We start from the raw sequence: 19,255 nt of genomic DNA, 5'->3' as shown, positions 1-19,255 counted from the left end.
AACAACAACTGAGTAACATTTAACTGGCATGAGGGTGAGTTTTTTTTTTTTTTGGCGAACTATGCCTCTAACGACTGAAAGCACACTCAGCTCCCTGAGATCACTGATCTCAGAGACATCATCTGTCATCTTCTGTCATCTCAGAGTCATCTTCTGTCATCTCTATCCTGGCTGCCATCTTGCGTGTTGACCAATCTGTGTATCAGCAAACAGAGACCCGTATTGATGTTAACAATCAGGAACGCTGAACTCTGAGTGCTGCTTTGCAAAAGGACTGAAACAAAAAACAACCTTCCGATGGAGTCCCAGGGTTGTGACCCAACATCTCGGAAGCGCAAGAGGGAGGAGTCTCCTGAGACGCCCGCCAAACGTCCTCGGGTGGTTTATGGTGAGTTCACGTAGCAAAACCTCACTGTTTGATCCTGAGAAATGCTTTCATTGTGGTTCTCAGTATCTGGTGGACCTCTTCTGATAGTGGTTGTTGTAGTTGTTATTTGGTTGTTGTTATTTTACAGTAACTAAGTAACCTTGCATCTCTGTTTCCAGAGCAAATGCTGCAGGACTCACCTCTGAAGGAGTCCCGTAGCAACGATGCCCCGACTGTGACCGTCTCCTCCTTCCTCCTGTCCTTTAATCGCGGCACAAAGAGGCCACGCGAAGCCTCCAGCTGTGAGCCAGAACCACCAAAGAAGCGCTTGAAGGTGAGAAGGGACAGTTTTGGCTCTGCTGTAACTTTCCCCGCGACTCTTTTGTCTCATTGGGAATCTTTGGTATCAACTGGCCAACAATGTCGATGTGTCTGTCTTTGCAGGTTGAAATCCTTCCTCTGCCAGCAAAGCCCAACAATCCAGGGTCCTGGCATCCTGCTGCTGCTTCAGCTCACACAGAGTCAGTACCATGTCATTGCCATATTTTTAGCCTTTAATATGCAATGGAGAATTTAACCTTTAATCATTCATCCTAGTTTGCTTCAGTTTCACATTTTATTTCTTGGCACTGTTGTCGATGTCATTTTCGTCAAATTCATGCTCCCTATGTGCTCTCATTTGTGTTTCAGGAAGCTTAACACCAGTGTTCCCAGGCCAGTGGAGTCTGTGTTTACCGTCCGCCATGAGGAAAACAAGGCAGAGGTCATCGACTTGACCCAGGATGACGAGGAGCTGAACACAGAATTTCCAGAGCTCACAAATTCAATGCAGGCTGAGGTGGACCAGGCACTACAAGGACGTCCTGACGATGTCCTCAGCGAGGGCTTTGGTTTTCAGCTGACTGGGAGAGATCTGAAGACCCTCGGACATCAAAAGTGGCTGAATGATGACATCATCAACTTCTACATGAATATGTTGATGGAGCGCAGCAAGGACGCCAGCCTGCCATCCGTGTATGCATTCAGCACCTTCTTTTATCCACAGCTACTTAAGGGTGGATACACTTCAGTTCGCCGCTGGACCAGAAAGGCGGACATTTTTTCAAAGGACATCCTTCTGGTCCCCATTCATCTGGGCAACCATTGGTGTCTTACAGTGGTGGACTTGAGAAAGAAAATCATCGCCCACCTGGATTCCATGGGAGGAAAGCAAAGGGTGCATAAACCTTTATTTAAGTACCTGCAGCAGGAACACCTGAGCAGAAGAGGGTCAAAGTTGGACACCTCAGGCTGGTCTCTGCAGTGGAAGAAGAGCAGCAAAATCCCACAGCAGAAAAATTGCTACGACTGTGGGATGTTTACCTGCAAGTACGCAGAGTACATCTCAAGAGACAGGCCGATCACCTTCTCCCAGGACAACATCCCGTACTTCAGGAGACGGATGGTGTGGGAGATCGTGAACCGCAAGCTCTTGTGATGCCCATCAGCTCAGCAGCTGCCGCGGTTCAACGACCCTCAACTGAGCCTTCAATTCGGGATGCTGCCGGACCACCAAGCACCGCCTCCCAGTCCTCGACACCAGCATCAGTCCAAAAGGTTCTTATATTCTTTCAAATATCTTGTTATTGATTGTCAGTAATAAGTCAAACACTCACTGTAAAGCTAAACTCTTTATCTTCCTGTACTATAGCACATCTCCATGTCAAGACCCATCCAACAACGGACCACAACTGACCCACCAGGAGCAACGCAAAGACAAAGAGACAACAACAGCAAGACAATACTGGAGAAAAAAAACATAATTCTGGGACCGAGGCTCAAGAACTCTGTGTTTCTGCCATAACTCATCCGAGTGTCTTGAAACTCTGAGGAGCAGACCTTTCATTCAAGATGGAGGATGATCATGGGACCATAGAGTGCACCACAATTATTTTTTTAACGACATAAAATGTTTCTATTGTCTTGAATTTGAAAATAAAACTATACTGTGATACAGGAAATGACTACAATTTACTAAAATGCATCAAAAATCATCAAATCACCCCTTCAAGTGATAAAGTCAACACCGGTAAATAATAATAAAACGCGAAGACAAAGAGACAAAAACAACAAAACAAAACTGAATAAACAGCAACAATAATGGCACGTCAGGTCACTAGAGGATACAGAGGACTAACATATGAAGAGCGTATAATTGAGTCTCACATGGGAACAGAAAAGGTCAAATCTTGGTTATGTTGAAGCAGTCCTCCAACCATCATTGAGGGGCATTTACTTTTTGAATTAAGACAGAAATCCATCAACATGATTATCTGGTGGTTCGTGAGAAAACTGTGTCAATAAATGCTCTAAATAATATGTAGCGTGTAAATATCTGACAAAGTCTGTGGTAGAGATGTTGAATTGGTTATCAATCAATGGATCACCAGCAAACTACATGCACAAAATGAGGGAGTGGAGTGGAGGGGGAGCGATACAGAAATCTTAAAGTGTAATAACTGTTATAACAGTAGGTCCTGGAACACAGCAATTAAAAAGTAATATTAAAGACTTAACATAGCAACATCTGAAATACCCTACACGGCGTAGGAAAAGTGAATAATGCCCTTGTGGAGCATTATCATTATTGAACATTAACATGAGCAACATCATGACTGATAGCATCGGCATAATCATCACATTTTCAGCAAACAAGAATAAGAATGACCAGCTACCTGAGTAGCCACAGAATACAAGTGCCAATGATCAAACTGGTAACAGGCTGAAAATGAAACAGCTCTGTTCCTGAGTTTGTGGCTCAAGATAAACTCATGACGGACATGCTATAATGTTATGCTATAAAGGTTTATGACGAAAATGTAAGCAAAACTGGCCAAGGCAGAGTTCATCAGGATGCCCGAGCAATCTGGGCCTTACTTCCTCCACTGTTTTCTCGTGTTTTAACACTGTTCTCACACAGTGAACCGCTGATACCGACTTTGTTGTTGCTACTAGCTAACGTTAGCTAACACCCCACAACATAACCTTTGTTACATGACTATGTATCATCTAAATAGTCATCACAGGCATTGGGGGACTATGAGAGTCAAAGTGGATTGTGAACTGTTTAGACTTAGATTAACCCTAGGATGTATAGGTGGGGTCAAAAATGACCTCCCCCACTGAACAAGATCAGTCAGGATGATATGGAGGATGAATAAACAAATTCTGATAACTTTTTCACTGATTGTAATGTATAAAATTTGAATAAAAAGTGAAGAAAGAACATATCAAAACTGAAACTACTCTTGTTGGTTAGGGTTAGCTAACCCTAACCCTCATCGACGTTGTAACTGAAAAATAACTGTTTTGTCACCTTTTATTGTTTGTTATAATTCATGTTAATGTTCATGGGCAAAACAAATAATTCTTTTCACATAAAGTAAATTTTCAATCTACTTTTGAGCAATGTGTCATTGAAGCTGTGCCAGATTTTAATACGAGATTAGAAATATTGGACACTGCTTTTTTATGATTGAATTTTTTTTTAAATCTAGTTTATATTACTACTGTTGGGTAAAGTCCTTTTTTTCACAAGGTAGATGAATACATTATTATAAAATTAAATTACATGAAGAAAAACCTCAGCATTTTCCTTTTAGTTTGCCTCTAAGTTATGTGATCCAGGGACATTTCAACACATGAGCTAGCATGAGCTAACGTTAGCTAGCAGAAGAAAGACAACTGAAATTCATTCACCAGTAAAATGGAGTCCATTTATGAAAAAGTCATCAAATATATTCCAAGTCTTGAACTCAAAGCTTGAAAAAAGTTTGCGATGGCTTGAATGTGACAGTCTAGTAAACAGTCAACTCGACCCCATTTGAAAGAACCATAAATGTTCCTGAACATGTTCTGTATGGATCCCTGTTGGGTGATGACAGGTTCTAAATCAACTGGGCCTGTCTCTGTGAGAAGGCCAAAGCTTGTAGTAGTAACATTTTCCATTTTATTTTCAATCTATATATAACAATTTCTGTTCTAACTTGTCAAATGCATTTTATCATTTTTATGCAGACAACACCATTATGTCTTACTGGTCAAACTCACTCACTCAGGCTTTTGAGCTTTCACAAGCTACTTTTAATATTATCCAGTGTCATTTAATTGATCTTTAATTGGTTGGAAACACAGATAAAAACCAAGCTCACGGTTTTCCCTCATACAAAGGTGCAACCACAGAACATGATAAACATTGTAACCTCTAAAGGAAAACCTAGAGAGCAGGTTTTAAATTGCAAGTACTTGGGCTTTATCTTAGATCAGGAGCTATCATTTTAAGCCAACATTAATATTCCGGTCACTAAACTTCAGGTGAGGCTTTGGTTCGTTTTCAGCAAAAGAACCTGCTTCTCCTTCAGGGTCAGAAAGAAATAATGACAGCGACCTTCTCGCAGATTCTTGACTACAGGGACGTGCTTTATTTGAGTGCATCGTCCAAATGTCTCAAGTCCTTGGACACTGTTTGTCATTCGGCACGGAGATCTGTCGCTGGCTGAAGTCGTCTCACCCACCGCCATGAATTGTATATTAGACTGAACTTGTCATCTTTCAGTGCACACATTGGCTGACCCTAATTTGTAAAGCTCTTTTATGCCTGTTTCCTTTATTAATTATATTACAGAGAACAAGCAGCCGCTATGCCTTGTGTTCTTGCACTACACTTGTTTCATCTGTTCCTCGGCTAAGAACCGAATTAGGAAAAAGAGCTTTCATCTTTGCTGCCCCCCAGGCATGGACTACGCTACAGACTGAACTGAGACTCCCTGAAGTTATTCCATTTGGAACCCTGCGTTCTGTCCTGACGGACAGACAGCGTGAGACCATTGAACAGTGCCTGTATTTGTAAAATCTTAAATTGTTGTTTTATTGTTGTGTTACAGCTCCCACACTTTTTTTTTTTTTTTTTTTACTGAAAATGCTATATTGCTGATTTATATTTGTGACTTCCTAAAACTGTTCTTTTGACATGTGCTGCTGACTTCTTGGCCAGGTCACCCTTGTGAAAGAGATCCTGTTCTCAGTGAGTTTCTTACCTGGTTAAATAAAAATAAATAAATACAAAAAAATAAAGCACCCAGTATCCATGTTTCTGCAATTGTTCTGTGCCAACTGCAACTATATAGTATAATAGAGTAGTGAGACACGTTTACATCCTGCGTTTCAGCACAAATATCTGGACTTTCTTCTTCCAACATTTTACAAGATCAGGTGAAACCTTGTGTGTGGCTCGATGGTGGTCCTAGAGATGAAATGTGGAGAAGTAATTACACTAAATAAGTTTGTAGTTCGTCCATTTCTGGATATTTTATACTCTCTAATATCTGTAGTGGTTCAGCTATAATAGTCTTCAAAAAATACTGAAGCGGCAAAACACGGTAAATGGTTTTGATAGAGGTAATTTAAATGCTGTTATAAGAACAGAACTTATCTTCTGAGGTTTCATGTGTGTATTTATGTTGGGTTATAAGAATGTGTCTCAAAGCGTGGTGAGCCTTTAAATAAGACTGCCTCCGCCGAGTCAGGCCTCTGCTGGAAGTGCTGACGACCCGCTGCATGGCCTTGTATATCATCCAACGCAAAATATTTCTCTGGATGAGGGGATGGTGGATACGAAGGCCAAGCAGAGAATCAAAACAGTACAAGAGGGCATAAACGAACAAAATGGGGACTCGAGTTTTTTGTGCTGGCTGATGTGAATGGGTACACAGTAGATTTCAAACTGTGCACTGGCAAGAACCAAGTGGCCTCTGGAAATGGGCCCTCTTTGCTGAAGTCGCATCCCTCATCAACATGGACTACCTGGGATGTGACTCCATCATTTACTGTGATAGTTTCTACACGTGTCCTTCTCCTCCAACAACTGAGCCAGCCAGGATTCAGGGTTTGTGGCACTAACAAAGCACTCCATGGCAGTGTGAGGAGTGAAATGTGGTTCTGTCTGCAAGTTGACAGTAACTGATTCACCATGTTCCACACAGCCCCAAAAAAGCTTGGACATTTCCATCCATCCATCCATCCATCCATCCGTCCGTCTGTCTCCCGCTTATTCCTGTTAAGGGTCACGGGGGGGGGGGGGGGCTGGAGCCCATCCCAGTGGCTTCGGGTGAGAGGCGGGGTTCACCCTGGACAGGCCGCCAGTCCGTCACAGGGCCAACACATAGAGACAGACAACCATTCATACCTACAGTCAATTTAAAGTGCTTGGACATTTGTAAAAAAAACAAAGTTTTTCAACTTGCTGGTGACATTCCGTCATCCGGCGGTAGCCACGTCGACCGAGCTCCTCCACGACCTTTTCATACAACAAGCCATCCTTCGCGGTCCCGTGAGGTTATCCACGGTCCTCTCGCCAGTGATGGTTAGCGGCTCCCTGATCACAGCGGTTCCCCGGGTGCTCATCTTGCTGAAGTGGTTTCAGAACAGCAGTTCGCTGCTCTGACAGCCAGCAGCGTCGGTGCTGACATTTTCTGAGGTGTTTGAGGAAGGAGAACCGGCGTTCTCTGAGTGTCTGCGTCATCATTGATGCCTCCACCCACCTCACACTGAGCCAGCACATTGATGGCTTGTACCCCCCTATTTTCCACACTCTGTCTGAAACCTCGGACCGAGCTGCAAAAAAGACGGGCACATTAGTGGCTTGTGGGCAGTGAAAGTGCCATTTGTCTTTGAACTTGTCTTTTGTAGGGGGGATTCCATCAGCCTGTTTTTATGTTTATTTTCAATTTGCTCAAAAAAATACCTGAATGGAAACAGAAAGTGTTTATGCTTGGGATTGTGGAAAAGTTGCACATGTACTTCCATCCATCCATTTCCTTCTGCTTAGCATGTTACGGGTCACGGGGGGGCTGGAGCCTATCCCAGCAGCCTTCAGGTGAGAGGCGGGGTTCACCCTGGACAGGTCACCAGTCCATCACAGGGCCAACACATAGAGACAGACAACCATTCACACTCACAGTCACACCTACAGTCAGTTTAGAGTATCAATCAGCCTCGTCCCCTCTTGATGTCTTTGGACTGTGGGAGGAAGCTGGAGTACCAGAGAGAACCCACACAGGAACAGGGAGAACATGCAGACTCACACAGAGAGATCCTGTGCTCAAAACGGGGCCCGAACCAAGAACCCTCTTGCTGTGAGGCGACAGTGCTGACCACTGCACCACCGTGCTGACTGATGTGTGTACTTGATTTTTGTACTGTTTTCCATGTCCATTTTGCTTTCTGTTCATGTGCTTTTCAACTTGGACATCATGTTCCTGTCTTGTTGTATGGTGATAAATCACAGCTGACTGGATATTTTGTGCCACCTACTGCTTAGCTTGATGAACTCACTCCCAATAAACCCTGCTCTATTTTACTGAATTTCTAAAAATTCTTTACAATTTTTTGATATATTTGAATGGAAACCCAGCTTGTTTCTCTGTGTTTATCTAGGTGCTTATCTAGGTTAGTAAAGTTCACTCTACTGATGGTTAGTTTTTGATGACTAGTCGTGCTGGTCTGATATTGTAACTGCACACTGCTTAAGTGGTTTGGCTCTGACAAGCTACTGAGCACAGACAAGGAAGAGATACGACAAGACTGGACAGTCCTGCCTGCTTCCAGGCCTGGGAGAGGTGCCTACATACCATTTACTACGTATGTATATGGTGTTGTATTAGCTCTACAGAACTAAGGGCCTGAAGTACATTTTTCAAAGGCTTTAAGAATAAAGTTGTGTTTGATTGTGTTTAATACCTTCCTGACATCTGAAAATAAAGAATATCATTGCCCGTTTTAATGCAATGTAGAGGTAGTCGATCCTGTAGTTCTGCTTGCGTCTTGTATGTAATGCGAAGTCAGACACTGGTAGCAGCTCGGCTACTGGGATGGGATGCGATTCCCTGCTGATTTGCTTTGGAATTTACGTGGAAGATCTTATTGTTTTCCCTGCATCACTTTCCTGTAGCACTTGACATACAATAAAAACAAACAGGTTTTACAGACTTCACAAAATAGTGAAAAAGCACCACCCAGTGGGCCAGTAGTTCCTGGTTTTGCAACACAAGACCAACAGACACATTTTTGATTCATACTTTTGCGGCTCCTGCAACACAAGTGAGAATGTCTGCATATGACCTGCCCCAGGTTGTGTGTCAAACATGCACACAGCTTTGGCATCACGCCGCTGCTCGCAGACATCAAGGGAACACATCATCATCCCAGTGTAACTCCATGTCAGTCTTACTTCCAGGACACCACCCTGTCTAGAAAAGAAACTCTAATGAACGTGAATCCATTTCACCTGCTGTTGCAAAAATTGGACGGAAAACAGGTGGAATGGAGAGAACAGTAGCAAGACAACTTTTATAAGGGAATGGTTTTTGGTGGTGGCCCCAGACCTCCTCTCTCCTCATCCTTTCTGGCTGATTCTTGGCCAGCCCTTCTTTTTTTCCGGTGCCCTCACCAGTAGCGCTAGCATGAGGGGGGTATCATGCACGTTCTTCCCTGAAATACCTGATAAAAACTGTTAGCACGCCTCACTTATTGAGATTAAGAATGTTATCAAATGTGAAACTATCACATTTTACCTCTCTTTGTCTCGCATCACACTGGAGAAACGCGAAAGCTTTGTGTCACGGAGCCTTTAATGCGAGCGTTCAAGATACACAAGTTCCTTTGGTTACATGTACAGGGACGCTAAGTCCACAGCTGGGAACAGGGCTTATTTATTGTTTAAAACAAATCCATGGGTGCATATAACTGAACACATCATGTTCACATTGGGATACAACTTCTAATTCACAGAGGGAGCAATTCCTCATCACTTTCACTGTGAACAGACGTAGAACATAGCAGGCACCAGCTGAATCCCCTCAGTTCTGTCGTTCACATGAAAGAAATCAACAGGTTTTCATTCGTTGAGCTTAAAATATTCATGCATCTCACTAAGGAGTTGTGAAGAGCGACAGGTGAGTGAAGAAGGAGGAGAGCTGCGGTTTGTAATAGAAGCAGCAGCTCAGCACGGCCGCTCCTGAGACAATCGCAACGATGTTCAGTCTGGCAGAGGTTCTGCTCTCCGCCTCCGCTACTACTCTGGTTCTGAAAGGGTGAACCACCCTTTCCCACTGAGTGAGAATAGCCTCACGGGCTCCGCCCCACCGGCCCGGCCCAGTCAGGCGGTACTGATATGGTGTGCACGGTCCGAGAAAAATCTGCAGTGCGAGTCTGGGGTCCCTCAACAGGAGCCATAACATGTTTGGAAGAGCGTCCACCTGCTTGGCTAAAGAGTCCAGATAAGGGATGTAGTCCACCTGGAGGGGGTTACGATTGGAGCAGGCGAACCTGAGGAAGAAATGATGGATGGATGAAGTTGACACTTTTATTTATTTCCTCATTTTATTTCGATGATAGTGACAATGGTAAGAGAGATGTGACACTTCTCTGGATCACTTGAAACAGCTCAATCTATAAAATGATTATAAAGAAAGGTACCATATGGGAGAGTTGTGCACCTTGAAAACTGAATTCCTGGGTGCCTTCTCACAGATACAGTTTTTACTGTCTAAGATGACAACAACTGAGGAGGGGATTTATGGATCTTACCTCCCATGCATGGTCGCTGTGTCCCTGTCAATCTCCTCCATCATGGTCTCTTGAGAGGGGAGCGTTGTTAACCCTTCACAGGACCATCAGTCGGTTTAAGATATGCAGGAGACACACGAGACGGATGTAACAGTGGTGAAGGTGTGTAGCTACGAGTCAGACTGAAGGCTTGATAGCACGGCTCCTCATTTATTATCAAGACAAAATAACAAACCATACAACAGAGAAGACACAGACAGTTATGATGTTGATGTTTTAAGGATCCACCAGTAAAACATTGATCTGAATATGTAGGTGTAGGTGTGTGTGTGTGTGTGTGTGTGTGTCCATATAAATACATCCATGTATAATATTCTTACTTGTGCTTTGAGGCACACCTTTGCACACCTCGACCCAGAAGAAGAGGGCCCAATGCAGTGTCCCCTCCTCCTGGGATGACCTCCAGAGATTAAGGAGGGGGTGTGTCCACCTAAAAATGGCCTCTCTTCTCTATCATCCAAGCCTCCGTCCTACTAAATAAACGCTATCACTATTATTCATGTAACTGAAGAGCAGGCCAGCGTCTCACCTTTAAAAACCCTGGTAGCCCAGCGAGCCTGCATCTCAGCCAGCGGGTTGATTGCTCCGAGGCCATGGATGAAGCCCACCACCGCCAGCGTAGCTTGGTTCAGTCCCGGGGGGAACACATGCTTGTAGAGACGGAGCCTGTAGCCACATTTAGCCTGCAGAGCTGGAGGCAGGAAGGGGAAGCTGTAGTCGTAGCCTGTGGCAAACACCACCACATCCACCTGCGCATGCCAAAGTCAGTTTAAAAAAAAATGTGTTTAAACTCCAAAGCATCGAGGTCCAGGGAGCAGCAGGATATGTGAAAAATGAAGAGAAGCGAGTCCAAAATATTGAATTTCATGTGTTACGCATCATGTGACGTCATACTGAACCACACTCAAAGAGGAGAACCAACATCCACACACCTTGTCTATGACGCTCCCATCGTCGAGGACCGCAGTGGAACCAGAGAAGCCTTTCACGTTTGGTCTCACCTGAACTTGACCTGCAATGATCCGGGCTGGAAGGTCGTCATTCACCACTGGGATCTGTGCAAAAAACCTGCCGCCAGGACAGAAGATCAAATAAATCCCACTGGAGGAGTCTAAAAGGTACAAATACGCCAAAAGTACAAGAACTACAAGTCACGAGATGCAGTCTCTCCTACCACGGTTTTAAAAACATCTCATTCCTATGAAACTAGGACACTTAAGATTTGCCGCTGCAACGAATAGATTTTTGCTGTTTAAATCAGCACTTCTGATCATGACTTGTTCTCTGGTGTCACCAAACTGTCAAATGATTTCTTCTAAACCTTCAAATAGATATGTGACAAACTGACACTGAATCAGTCATGATGTGTGCAGATATTTTAGCTGCCATTTTTTCCAGGAGAAATATACTTCTCAAAGCCATACCTCACCCAGAAAGTGCACCGTGCCTTTCCAAAATTTACAACCTCAAAAAAGATTTTCTTCATCCGGCTGCATTACTTCAGAATTCAGGAAGATCGAGCCTCTTATTTCAAAACTCAGTTCATAGCCTGGGCCTTTATTGACATATTTGGGACAAGTGGCTGTAGAGACAGAGCTTTACTTCCTCTCTTTCTAATCAGACAGTGTTGAAAACGTCTTCCTACCCATGTTTTGGTTTCAGGCCGTACAGCCTGTGGTCAAACGCTTGATTCAGAGTCTTCTCCAACGCTCTGTTCATCCAGGAGGGGAAAAGCTTCCATTTCATCATATCCATTCGAGAAGTTCCGACCAGGTCAACCGGGAGGCCCCCCAGTCCTACGCGGCCGACCACCCAAGCTCCACTTCGGGTGCTGAGGTAAACCTGAGGATCGCGCCATCATGCAATACTTAAAGCGCTACAGTTTTTCTGAAGTACACAGAGAATTTATTTGCCGTGATGTCCTGTACCTTCTCGGCAACTCGACTGACATCCACAGCAATATCACCCCCCGAGTTCCCAATCCCAATCACCAGCACCCTTTTCCCCTGCAGACCCTCAGTGTTGCGGTATTCCCAGCTGTGGAAGTATCTTCCTTCAAAGCTCTCAATACCTGAGAAGGAATAAAACTAAACTTGTGAGTTCAGCACCCGAACTGATCACCGCTGAATGTGCCTGACAGATGAGGTCGATGTGGAAGTGGAGCAGCAGCTGAAATACGACATGAAATACCGACTATTGTGACCTCTGGTACCTGGGAAGTCGGCAAGAGGTAGATGAGGCTGGGTGAAGTGTCCCGTACAAACTATCACCGCATCAAAAATGCGACACTCCCTCTGACCATCGCTGTGCTCTGTGTCCACCTCCCACTGGCCCGTCACAGTGAAGCTGGGGGTCTGCCTCACGCTGACCACAGTTGTCTGAAGCAAAAACATACAGTGTTGACACACACATAGATTAATGATGAAAGAAAAATGTATGCGACGACACTAAAGCTGGACAGTGACGGACCTGGAACTGGATGTGCTGCAGGAGTTTGAAGGACTGAGCGTAGAGGCGCAGATACAGCAGAACTTCTGAGTGGTGCATGTGGTTGGGGAGCTGAGCTGGAGGAGGGAAGTCACTGAAGGACATAATCTCTTTGGAGCTGTTCATGACCACCGACTGATAGATGCTGGCTCGTCCAGGCTCCGGTTTCTCCTGTCGGGATGAATCACGGGACTAAAATGTACTGCTTTGGATAAAATTGAAGCCATACTTAACCTAAAAACTGTTTGTTTGGTTTTATTGCCTTTTCAAGTATTCACAAATGGGTGTCACGAGCCCACGAAGACATTTGTACCCTTCTGTGTTTGTGATTCCAGAATGCAGAAAGAGCACAACAACGTTTATACTTGGCTTGTGGACAAAGAACAGGTTTAACACATTTATACAATAATGTCGCCCGTAAGTTGCCATTAGCTTCGAGCTAAATACACATGGCCGTCTCTTTCTGCATTCTGGACTCATAAAGAAGTGATGTAGGCGGAGAAACATCATCATGAGCTGTATAGACTCCTTTGAGAGTTCTTGAAAAGTTAAAACCACCTTTTAGGTTAAGTATCGCCAAAAACTGTCCCAAACGTGCCATCATCAGCGTGTTACTACAGTTGAATAATACACACGTTACATGTCAAGAACTACACAAGACTGCACTAGAAAAGTTTTTCTCCTCGTCATTCGATGAATGTGAATACATTTACAACCCTGTCGAGAATTTGAACACAGCCTCATCAAAATCTGTTCCTAGTTTTTCATCCACGATCTTAACAAATTTGTTCCAAATGCGCGTCCATTTTTCACAGACATCGGCCATCATATCGAAAACACGTTATCTGGGTCACAGGTTCAGATTCCTGTCACCTTCCTGTTTCCTCCATTTTACGGTCCAGACTTAGAAATGGTTAAGTCCAATGTATTATTTTTTTTCCCAAAATATAAATCATCATACGATCTGTGCAGACTGACCAAACAGAGACATGAAGGGATACATAGAAGCTGGCTGAGTGACTCACCTCATATCTCCACAGACCACCGATGTCATGGCTGCTCTCGAAGCAGGTGGGCTCCAGACCTTCTTCCAGACAGGCCTTGATGCTGGTCAGACCAGAGGGTCCAGCACCGATCACCGCCACCTTCAGAACCATGCTGGGAAGCACTGTGTACAGTGATGGCGATGGAGTCTGAGAGGCCAGAGGTGGATGAGGAAGGAGTAACCAGCCTGAGTCTTTCATTTGCATAAGAATCTAGAGCCCTTTTAAGAGACGTGATGACTCAGCTGAACAAGATGAATTACACTCGACAAGATTTTAATTTGTTCAAAAGCAATGACTGCATCATGAAACTACTGGGGCCGAACCCATAAGGATTTTTTTGGGGCCGATGCAGATTTCGATATTAGGGAATACATAATTCCGATAGCCGACTGATATATCAGCCTGACAGACACAACGAGGCACATCATAGGCAACAAAACTAGTTATTGTAAACTTACCACTGAAGGCAAACTGCTCGGTTTTACTACGCATGCGCTGTTGGCTTTTCAGTACCATACACGACTTCACTCTCAATCTGTGGGGCTGCTGAGGAGCGCGATAGGAGAGGAGACGAGCCCCCTCTACTGGATACACAAGTAGTGTGTCCCGATTCGCATTCTTCCACACCGCATACTTAAAATATTCAAATTGAGTATACTAAGCATACTATGTACTCAATCGCGCAGTGCGAGAGTTTCGAGGGTGCAGTGCTGTCCCAAATCGCATATTGCCGCGCGTCGCTCACCGGAAATGACGACACGATGTCTTCTTCTACGCCCATTTGTGACCGGCTAGCTCCGCATTAGCATCAGCTAACTACCGCCACCTTTTGCCTGCGCTTCTTTGTCGATTTTTGAAGCAGTAAAACAGCTAAATGAAAGGTCATCGCGCATTGTAACGCCACGATCGGCGCCGACAACGCGATGTCCTCCTTTTATTGGCTGAAGATGTATGTGTAGTTTATTTGTGTGATCAATTTAGCTAAACGTCTTGGTGAAAGGACATTTTATTGTTCAAACACACAGAAGTTCAAACTTGACCCCGTTATTTAATGGAAAGATGACTCCATACAAGTCATCCGGGTACTTTTGCATACTCAATTTTCGCATATTATCTATGCATTTTTCCAATTTGAGTTGAGTATATTCAAAATTTTGAGTATGTAGTATGGAAGTATGCCATTTGGGACACACCAGAGGACAGCATTTCTATGAAAACACCACATCGACGCCATTTTATTACTGTATTATGTGTTAAAATCGGCGTTAATCAGCTAACATTTTGTCCAACTTTTGGCGGATTACCGATTATGCTGTCATGGCTATAATCGGTCAATTAAATGGGCGGGACAATTTATCGGATGGTCCCTCGCAACTAATCATTAATCTCATCTCCACTGCTACATTCTTGGAAAATGAGGAGTGAGTACTAGGAATCAGTTCTGTAAAAACTGTTGAGTCCCCTCTTGATGTCTTTGGACTGTGGGAGGAAGCTGGAGTACCAGAGAGAACCCACACAGGAACAGGGAGAACATGGAGACTCACACAGAGAGATCCCGTGCTCCAGCGGGGGCTCGAAGCCAGAACCTTCTTGCTGCAAGGAAACAGTGCTGACCACTGCACCACCGTGCCGCCCACTCAGTTTTTTTGTCCAACGAAACTATATTTTAAATCTGGAGACAGTATGAATTTCAATTTCCTGCATTATGTTCCCCCTTGATCCACCATAAACTAATTTCCTTCATAAATGAATAAAGTTTGTTAAATCACATGAAGGTTCTGCCATTTATTGGCGTTTTGTCCACCCTGTTATGCTGGTATGTTTCTATCATAGTTCAGGGATATTATCAGGGGTGAAAGTGATCCGGAATGGGTTGGAACGCAGGTCCGGTAAAATATTCACAGCCGGAACGGAGTTCCGTTAAAAAAGGAGAAGAAGGGAGCTGTCAAAACCCCATATTAAATAAAGAAAATGACGTCTGAAGGCAGCTTCACTCTGAACGAGGCAGACGCGGCGAGCTGCGCGGAGTCGGGCGCAAGCACGCGCAGCGCTACCGAGTTGCTGGGCTTGGTTTGCGCTCATGTGACGTCACAGCACGCCCACACACACAATGAATGGACTTCCCCCGCGCAGCCTTGCTCAACAACGACTACAAATGTTTGTCTTGCATGAGAATGGGAGACTGTTGGTGGTGCAAACTTGGCTTGCGGGTCCACAAGTTTTTAGGGGACGAAGAAGAAGTCCGCGGTACATTGTGGGCCGTAGGCTGCTCCGTAGGATGCACCTGAACTGACCTACAATGTGGGCGTGTTTAGGCTGGAATTTAGGTTGCGAAGTAGGTCGCTACTTGTGCCAGTTGTGGTTTCGGACAGCCTACGACCTACTCTGCGACCTACGATCCGACCTACTTGGCAATTTGGACGCAGCGAAAGAAAACAAAACAGAGGGCAAAATCAAAGAACTAGGCTGCTGGCTACCTGCCCTTTGGGCGTGCGCTTTTTTTTAACACCCAAAGACTTTTAAGCCACTTTCACCCCTGGATATTATCAACTATCAATTGTATATTTGTAGTTTCACAATGATATGGAAGGAGTTGATTGTACATGCTAGAAACTCTTGGCAAGTCTTATCATAATGAACTTTTCTCAAGAAAAACATCTAAGAATATGTCCTATTGTCTTAATGTGCACTTGTTTTTTTCTCAAAATAAACTGTTTAAAAATTATTTGGGTGTAAAACTAAATATTGTTAGCGTGAGGGACATACAATTCCTATAAAAAGTAAACTTAATAGCAGTCATGCACTTAAAGCATATTTAAACAGTTATTTCCTTGTCCTTAACAGGGTGGACATATCCTGTGTGTCACATGTTGTTAATATATCTAAATATAATACAATTTAGGTGCCTGAGCTTGACCAGTATGTTTTTCAGTAAGATATGTCGTTTATATAATAGAACATGGAAATGTAGGTAATTTAACTATTTATTTATCCCAGGTTTTGAAGTCCAAATGGCACCCTATTAAAAAAAATACCCATAACCTGAGTAACATCCTCTCTGCTCATACTAACCCTAACATTCTGGTCGCTATGGTAACGATTAAACACGCCTTCAAATAAGATATACCACAAAAACAAATATAAAGTGCATGAAAAATACAACTCACTACAACGCCGAATCAGTGGGAGCCCTCAGCTTGTTCCTGTGCAACGAGGCGGTTCCAGGTACGAGTAGTGGGGGACAATGACACCGGAAGTGTGTTGCTTGTGTGTTGTCCAGTCTACTTTGTGATTTTGTTTGGCTGCTGTCACTGTAGAAAACCCAGCTTCACATAAATAGGATGTCGGAAATGGCAACAGGTTGTTTTTTTTTTGGTGCTGTTGTGGCGATCTCAGGGTTTTCTGCCGTCCCCTAAATCTGGAACCCCGCGGTAGAGCTGCTGTCTCCGACACGCTGTCACGACCGTGGGGTGGAGGGTTGCGTAACCTGAGTGGAAGCGGCACAATCAGGCTGCATCGTCCACAGGTTTAAACGCCTCTTGCTGGACAGGTAAATGCAGAGCGGGAGAGCTTGGGAGGTCTTTGCTGGAGTAGCCCAGTTCTACCTGTTATTCTCCGTGGGATCCGCGGGCGGGTACACTCGGGCTGGGTGGGGGTATTCGCAGAGTCTCGAGCTGCCGACGACTAAGACATTAAGCCAGGGGAGCCTAGTCTCTAGTCCAGCGGTCGCCAATAGGGGGATCGCGGTCTGGATCCGGATCAAACAGATGTCACCTCCGGACGCAGACGAATTGTATAGAAACAAAAGTAAAATAATAATAATAATAACAATAATAATAATAAATTTTTAAAAAGTTGTAAGCAACGATTTTAGCAGCTTATGTGTCTGAAAATGTTAAACACATTAAATAAACTATACATTTATGGTAGGCTATGTTTTTGTTTCCATATTATACTGACACGTGCTCAGTCAGCACGGTGGTGCAGTGGTCAGCACTGTGGCCTCATAGCAAGAAGGTTCCAGGTTCCAGTCCCAGCTCCAGCACAGGATCTTTCTGTGTGAGTCTCCATGTTCTCCCTGTTCCTGTGTGGGTTCTCTCTGGTTCTCCAGCTTCCTCCCACAGTCCAAAGTCATCAAGAGGGGACGAGGCTGATTGATACTCTAAATTGACCGTAGGTGTGACTGTGAGTGTGAATGATTGTCTGTCTCTATGTGTTGGCCCTGTGATGGACTGGTGACCTGTCCAGGGTGAACCCTGCCTCTCACCTGAAGGCTGCTGGGATAGGCTCCAGCCCCCCCCCCCCCCCCCGCGACCCTTAACAGGATAAGCAGAAGAAAATGGATGGATGGATGGATGGATTGTAGATGTTCACTCTACCTCCATGCAGCGCTAAGCCCGTGTGCCTGATATGCGCCGAGACGGTGGCACTTATCAAAAGTAGCAACGTGTAAGGCCACTATCAACAGAAGCACGAAGAATTTGATCAAAATTACCCTCTTAAATCTGTGAGCACAAAAAAATACATGATCTCAAAGCTCAGTTTGCATGATCTACCACCATCCTCACCGATTCGTTCACTGCCCAACAATGAGCAAATGAGTGTTCGCTCTGAGTTGCATGGGTTGTGGGTCAGGATAAAAAAACACAACAACATTCACTGATGGAGAGGTTGTGAAGGAGTGCATGAGTGCCACTGCTGAAACCTTGCCAGGGGGAAAACAAAAGGACGACGTGTGAGAATATCAAGCAACTACCTCTGCCAGCACAAACAGTCACGAGGAGGAGGGAAACCTCTTCCGAGGATGTGCTAGCACAGACGGATGAAGCCATTCAAAAAGCACCCTGTGTGAGTTTAGCAGTGGCTGAGTCTACTGATGGGACTGACAATAATCAGCTGCTCGTTTATGTGAAGTGAGTTGTAATATTAAAGTGGTTTGCATGTTAATTCGCCTCCCTCATCATTCATTCATTTTAAGTAATTCATTAATTTTAGGTGGCACGGTGGTGCAGTGGTTAGCACTGTCGCCTCACAGCAAGAAGGTTCCGGGTTGGAGCCCGGCACGGGCACAGGATCTTTCATTCACACTTTCATTATCATCACAAACAGCGTTGGCTTTTGTCTGAATCTTGTGTTTGACTAGAGCGCTTTTAAATTCTAGGTCTCTCCTCAGAACGAGTCGGAAGTACCAAAGTGTTGATTAATGCAACAAAGCACAACATTTAAGCTCCAGTTCACATGCGTGGCTCATTGTTCTCTGTGCTACTCCGACACAGAAAGAGATATCAAAACCCGTGTTGGCATTATTTATTCAGTCAGAAAAATAGGTTAAGTAAAAAGACGGATCAAAAATGAAACAGGTGATGACTACATGATAACTCAAGTCCAACATATGAAAAAGCTTGGATTTTTCTTGTTTCTGCATTAACAGAATTATAAATAGCATGAAGACAATCATTTTCTGGGGGAGACTCAAGCCCACAGGCAACGTTACCTCAGATGGAGAAGATCCTAGCAGCTCCTGCAGGCCCAGAGATGCTGAACACGCTTTAATCCCGCAACCAACAACTGCAAACTGTCCACCAACACAAAGCTAACCTTCTCGTCACAGCAAGAAACTTAGAGGACTCCGCAAACATGTTGCGTGATCTCTCAGTGACATTTTAACATGCAGAGAGGGAGGATTGATTAT

General features: G+C 44.4%; 2 protein-coding genes across 9 annotated transcripts; one reads left to right on the top strand and one right to left on the bottom strand.

Moving 5' to 3' along the window:
- The first annotated feature begins 238 nt into the window (after positions 1-238).
- Positions 239-2,882, top strand: LOC147258693 (sentrin-specific protease 1-like). Its single transcript, XM_086208663.1, has 5 exons — positions 239-388; positions 547-701; positions 812-888; positions 1,058-1,963; positions 2,058-2,882. Exons 1-4 carry the CDS (start codon positions 298-300, stop codon positions 1,842-1,844), a joined length of 1,110 nt encoding a protein of 369 aa, XP_086064789.1. The 5' UTR covers positions 239-297; the 3' UTR covers positions 1,845-1,963; positions 2,058-2,882.
- A 6,143-nt stretch (positions 2,883-9,025) lies between these two features.
- On the bottom strand, positions 9,026-17,302 carry LOC147258692 (flavin-containing monooxygenase 5-like). Of its 8 annotated transcripts, XM_086208657.1 has the most exons (11): positions 17,169-17,246; positions 16,731-17,050; positions 13,543-13,685; positions 12,500-12,688; positions 12,243-12,408; positions 11,959-12,101; positions 11,676-11,872; positions 10,963-11,098; positions 10,560-10,779; positions 9,992-10,064; positions 9,026-9,730 (listed from the first exon to the last, which is right to left on the bottom strand). In XM_086208657.1, coding segments are annotated over exons 2-11 (1,665 nt in total). In that variant the 5' UTR covers positions 16,732-17,050; positions 17,169-17,246; the 3' UTR covers positions 9,026-9,333. The 8 variants fall into 8 exon arrangements, with proteins under 8 accessions (XP_086064783.1, XP_086064786.1, XP_086064787.1 ...); XM_086208660.1 differs by lacking the exon at positions 16,731-17,050 and having other exon boundaries at positions 13,543-13,710; positions 17,169-17,302; XM_086208661.1 differs by lacking the exon at positions 16,731-17,050 and having other exon boundaries at positions 17,169-17,255.
- Positions 17,303-19,255: the final 1,953 nt, after the last annotated feature.

This window comes from Aulostomus chinensis, chromosome 7 (assembly GCF_037954235.1).
Source record: "Aulostomus chinensis isolate RoL2024-O1b breed Wild chromosome 7, RoL_Achi_v1.0, whole genome shotgun sequence".
NCBI lineage: Eukaryota > Metazoa > Chordata > Actinopteri > Syngnathiformes > Aulostomidae > Aulostomus > Aulostomus chinensis.
The sequence above is the reverse complement of the archived record's forward strand: the minus strand, read 5'-3'. Positions and strand labels throughout refer to the sequence as shown.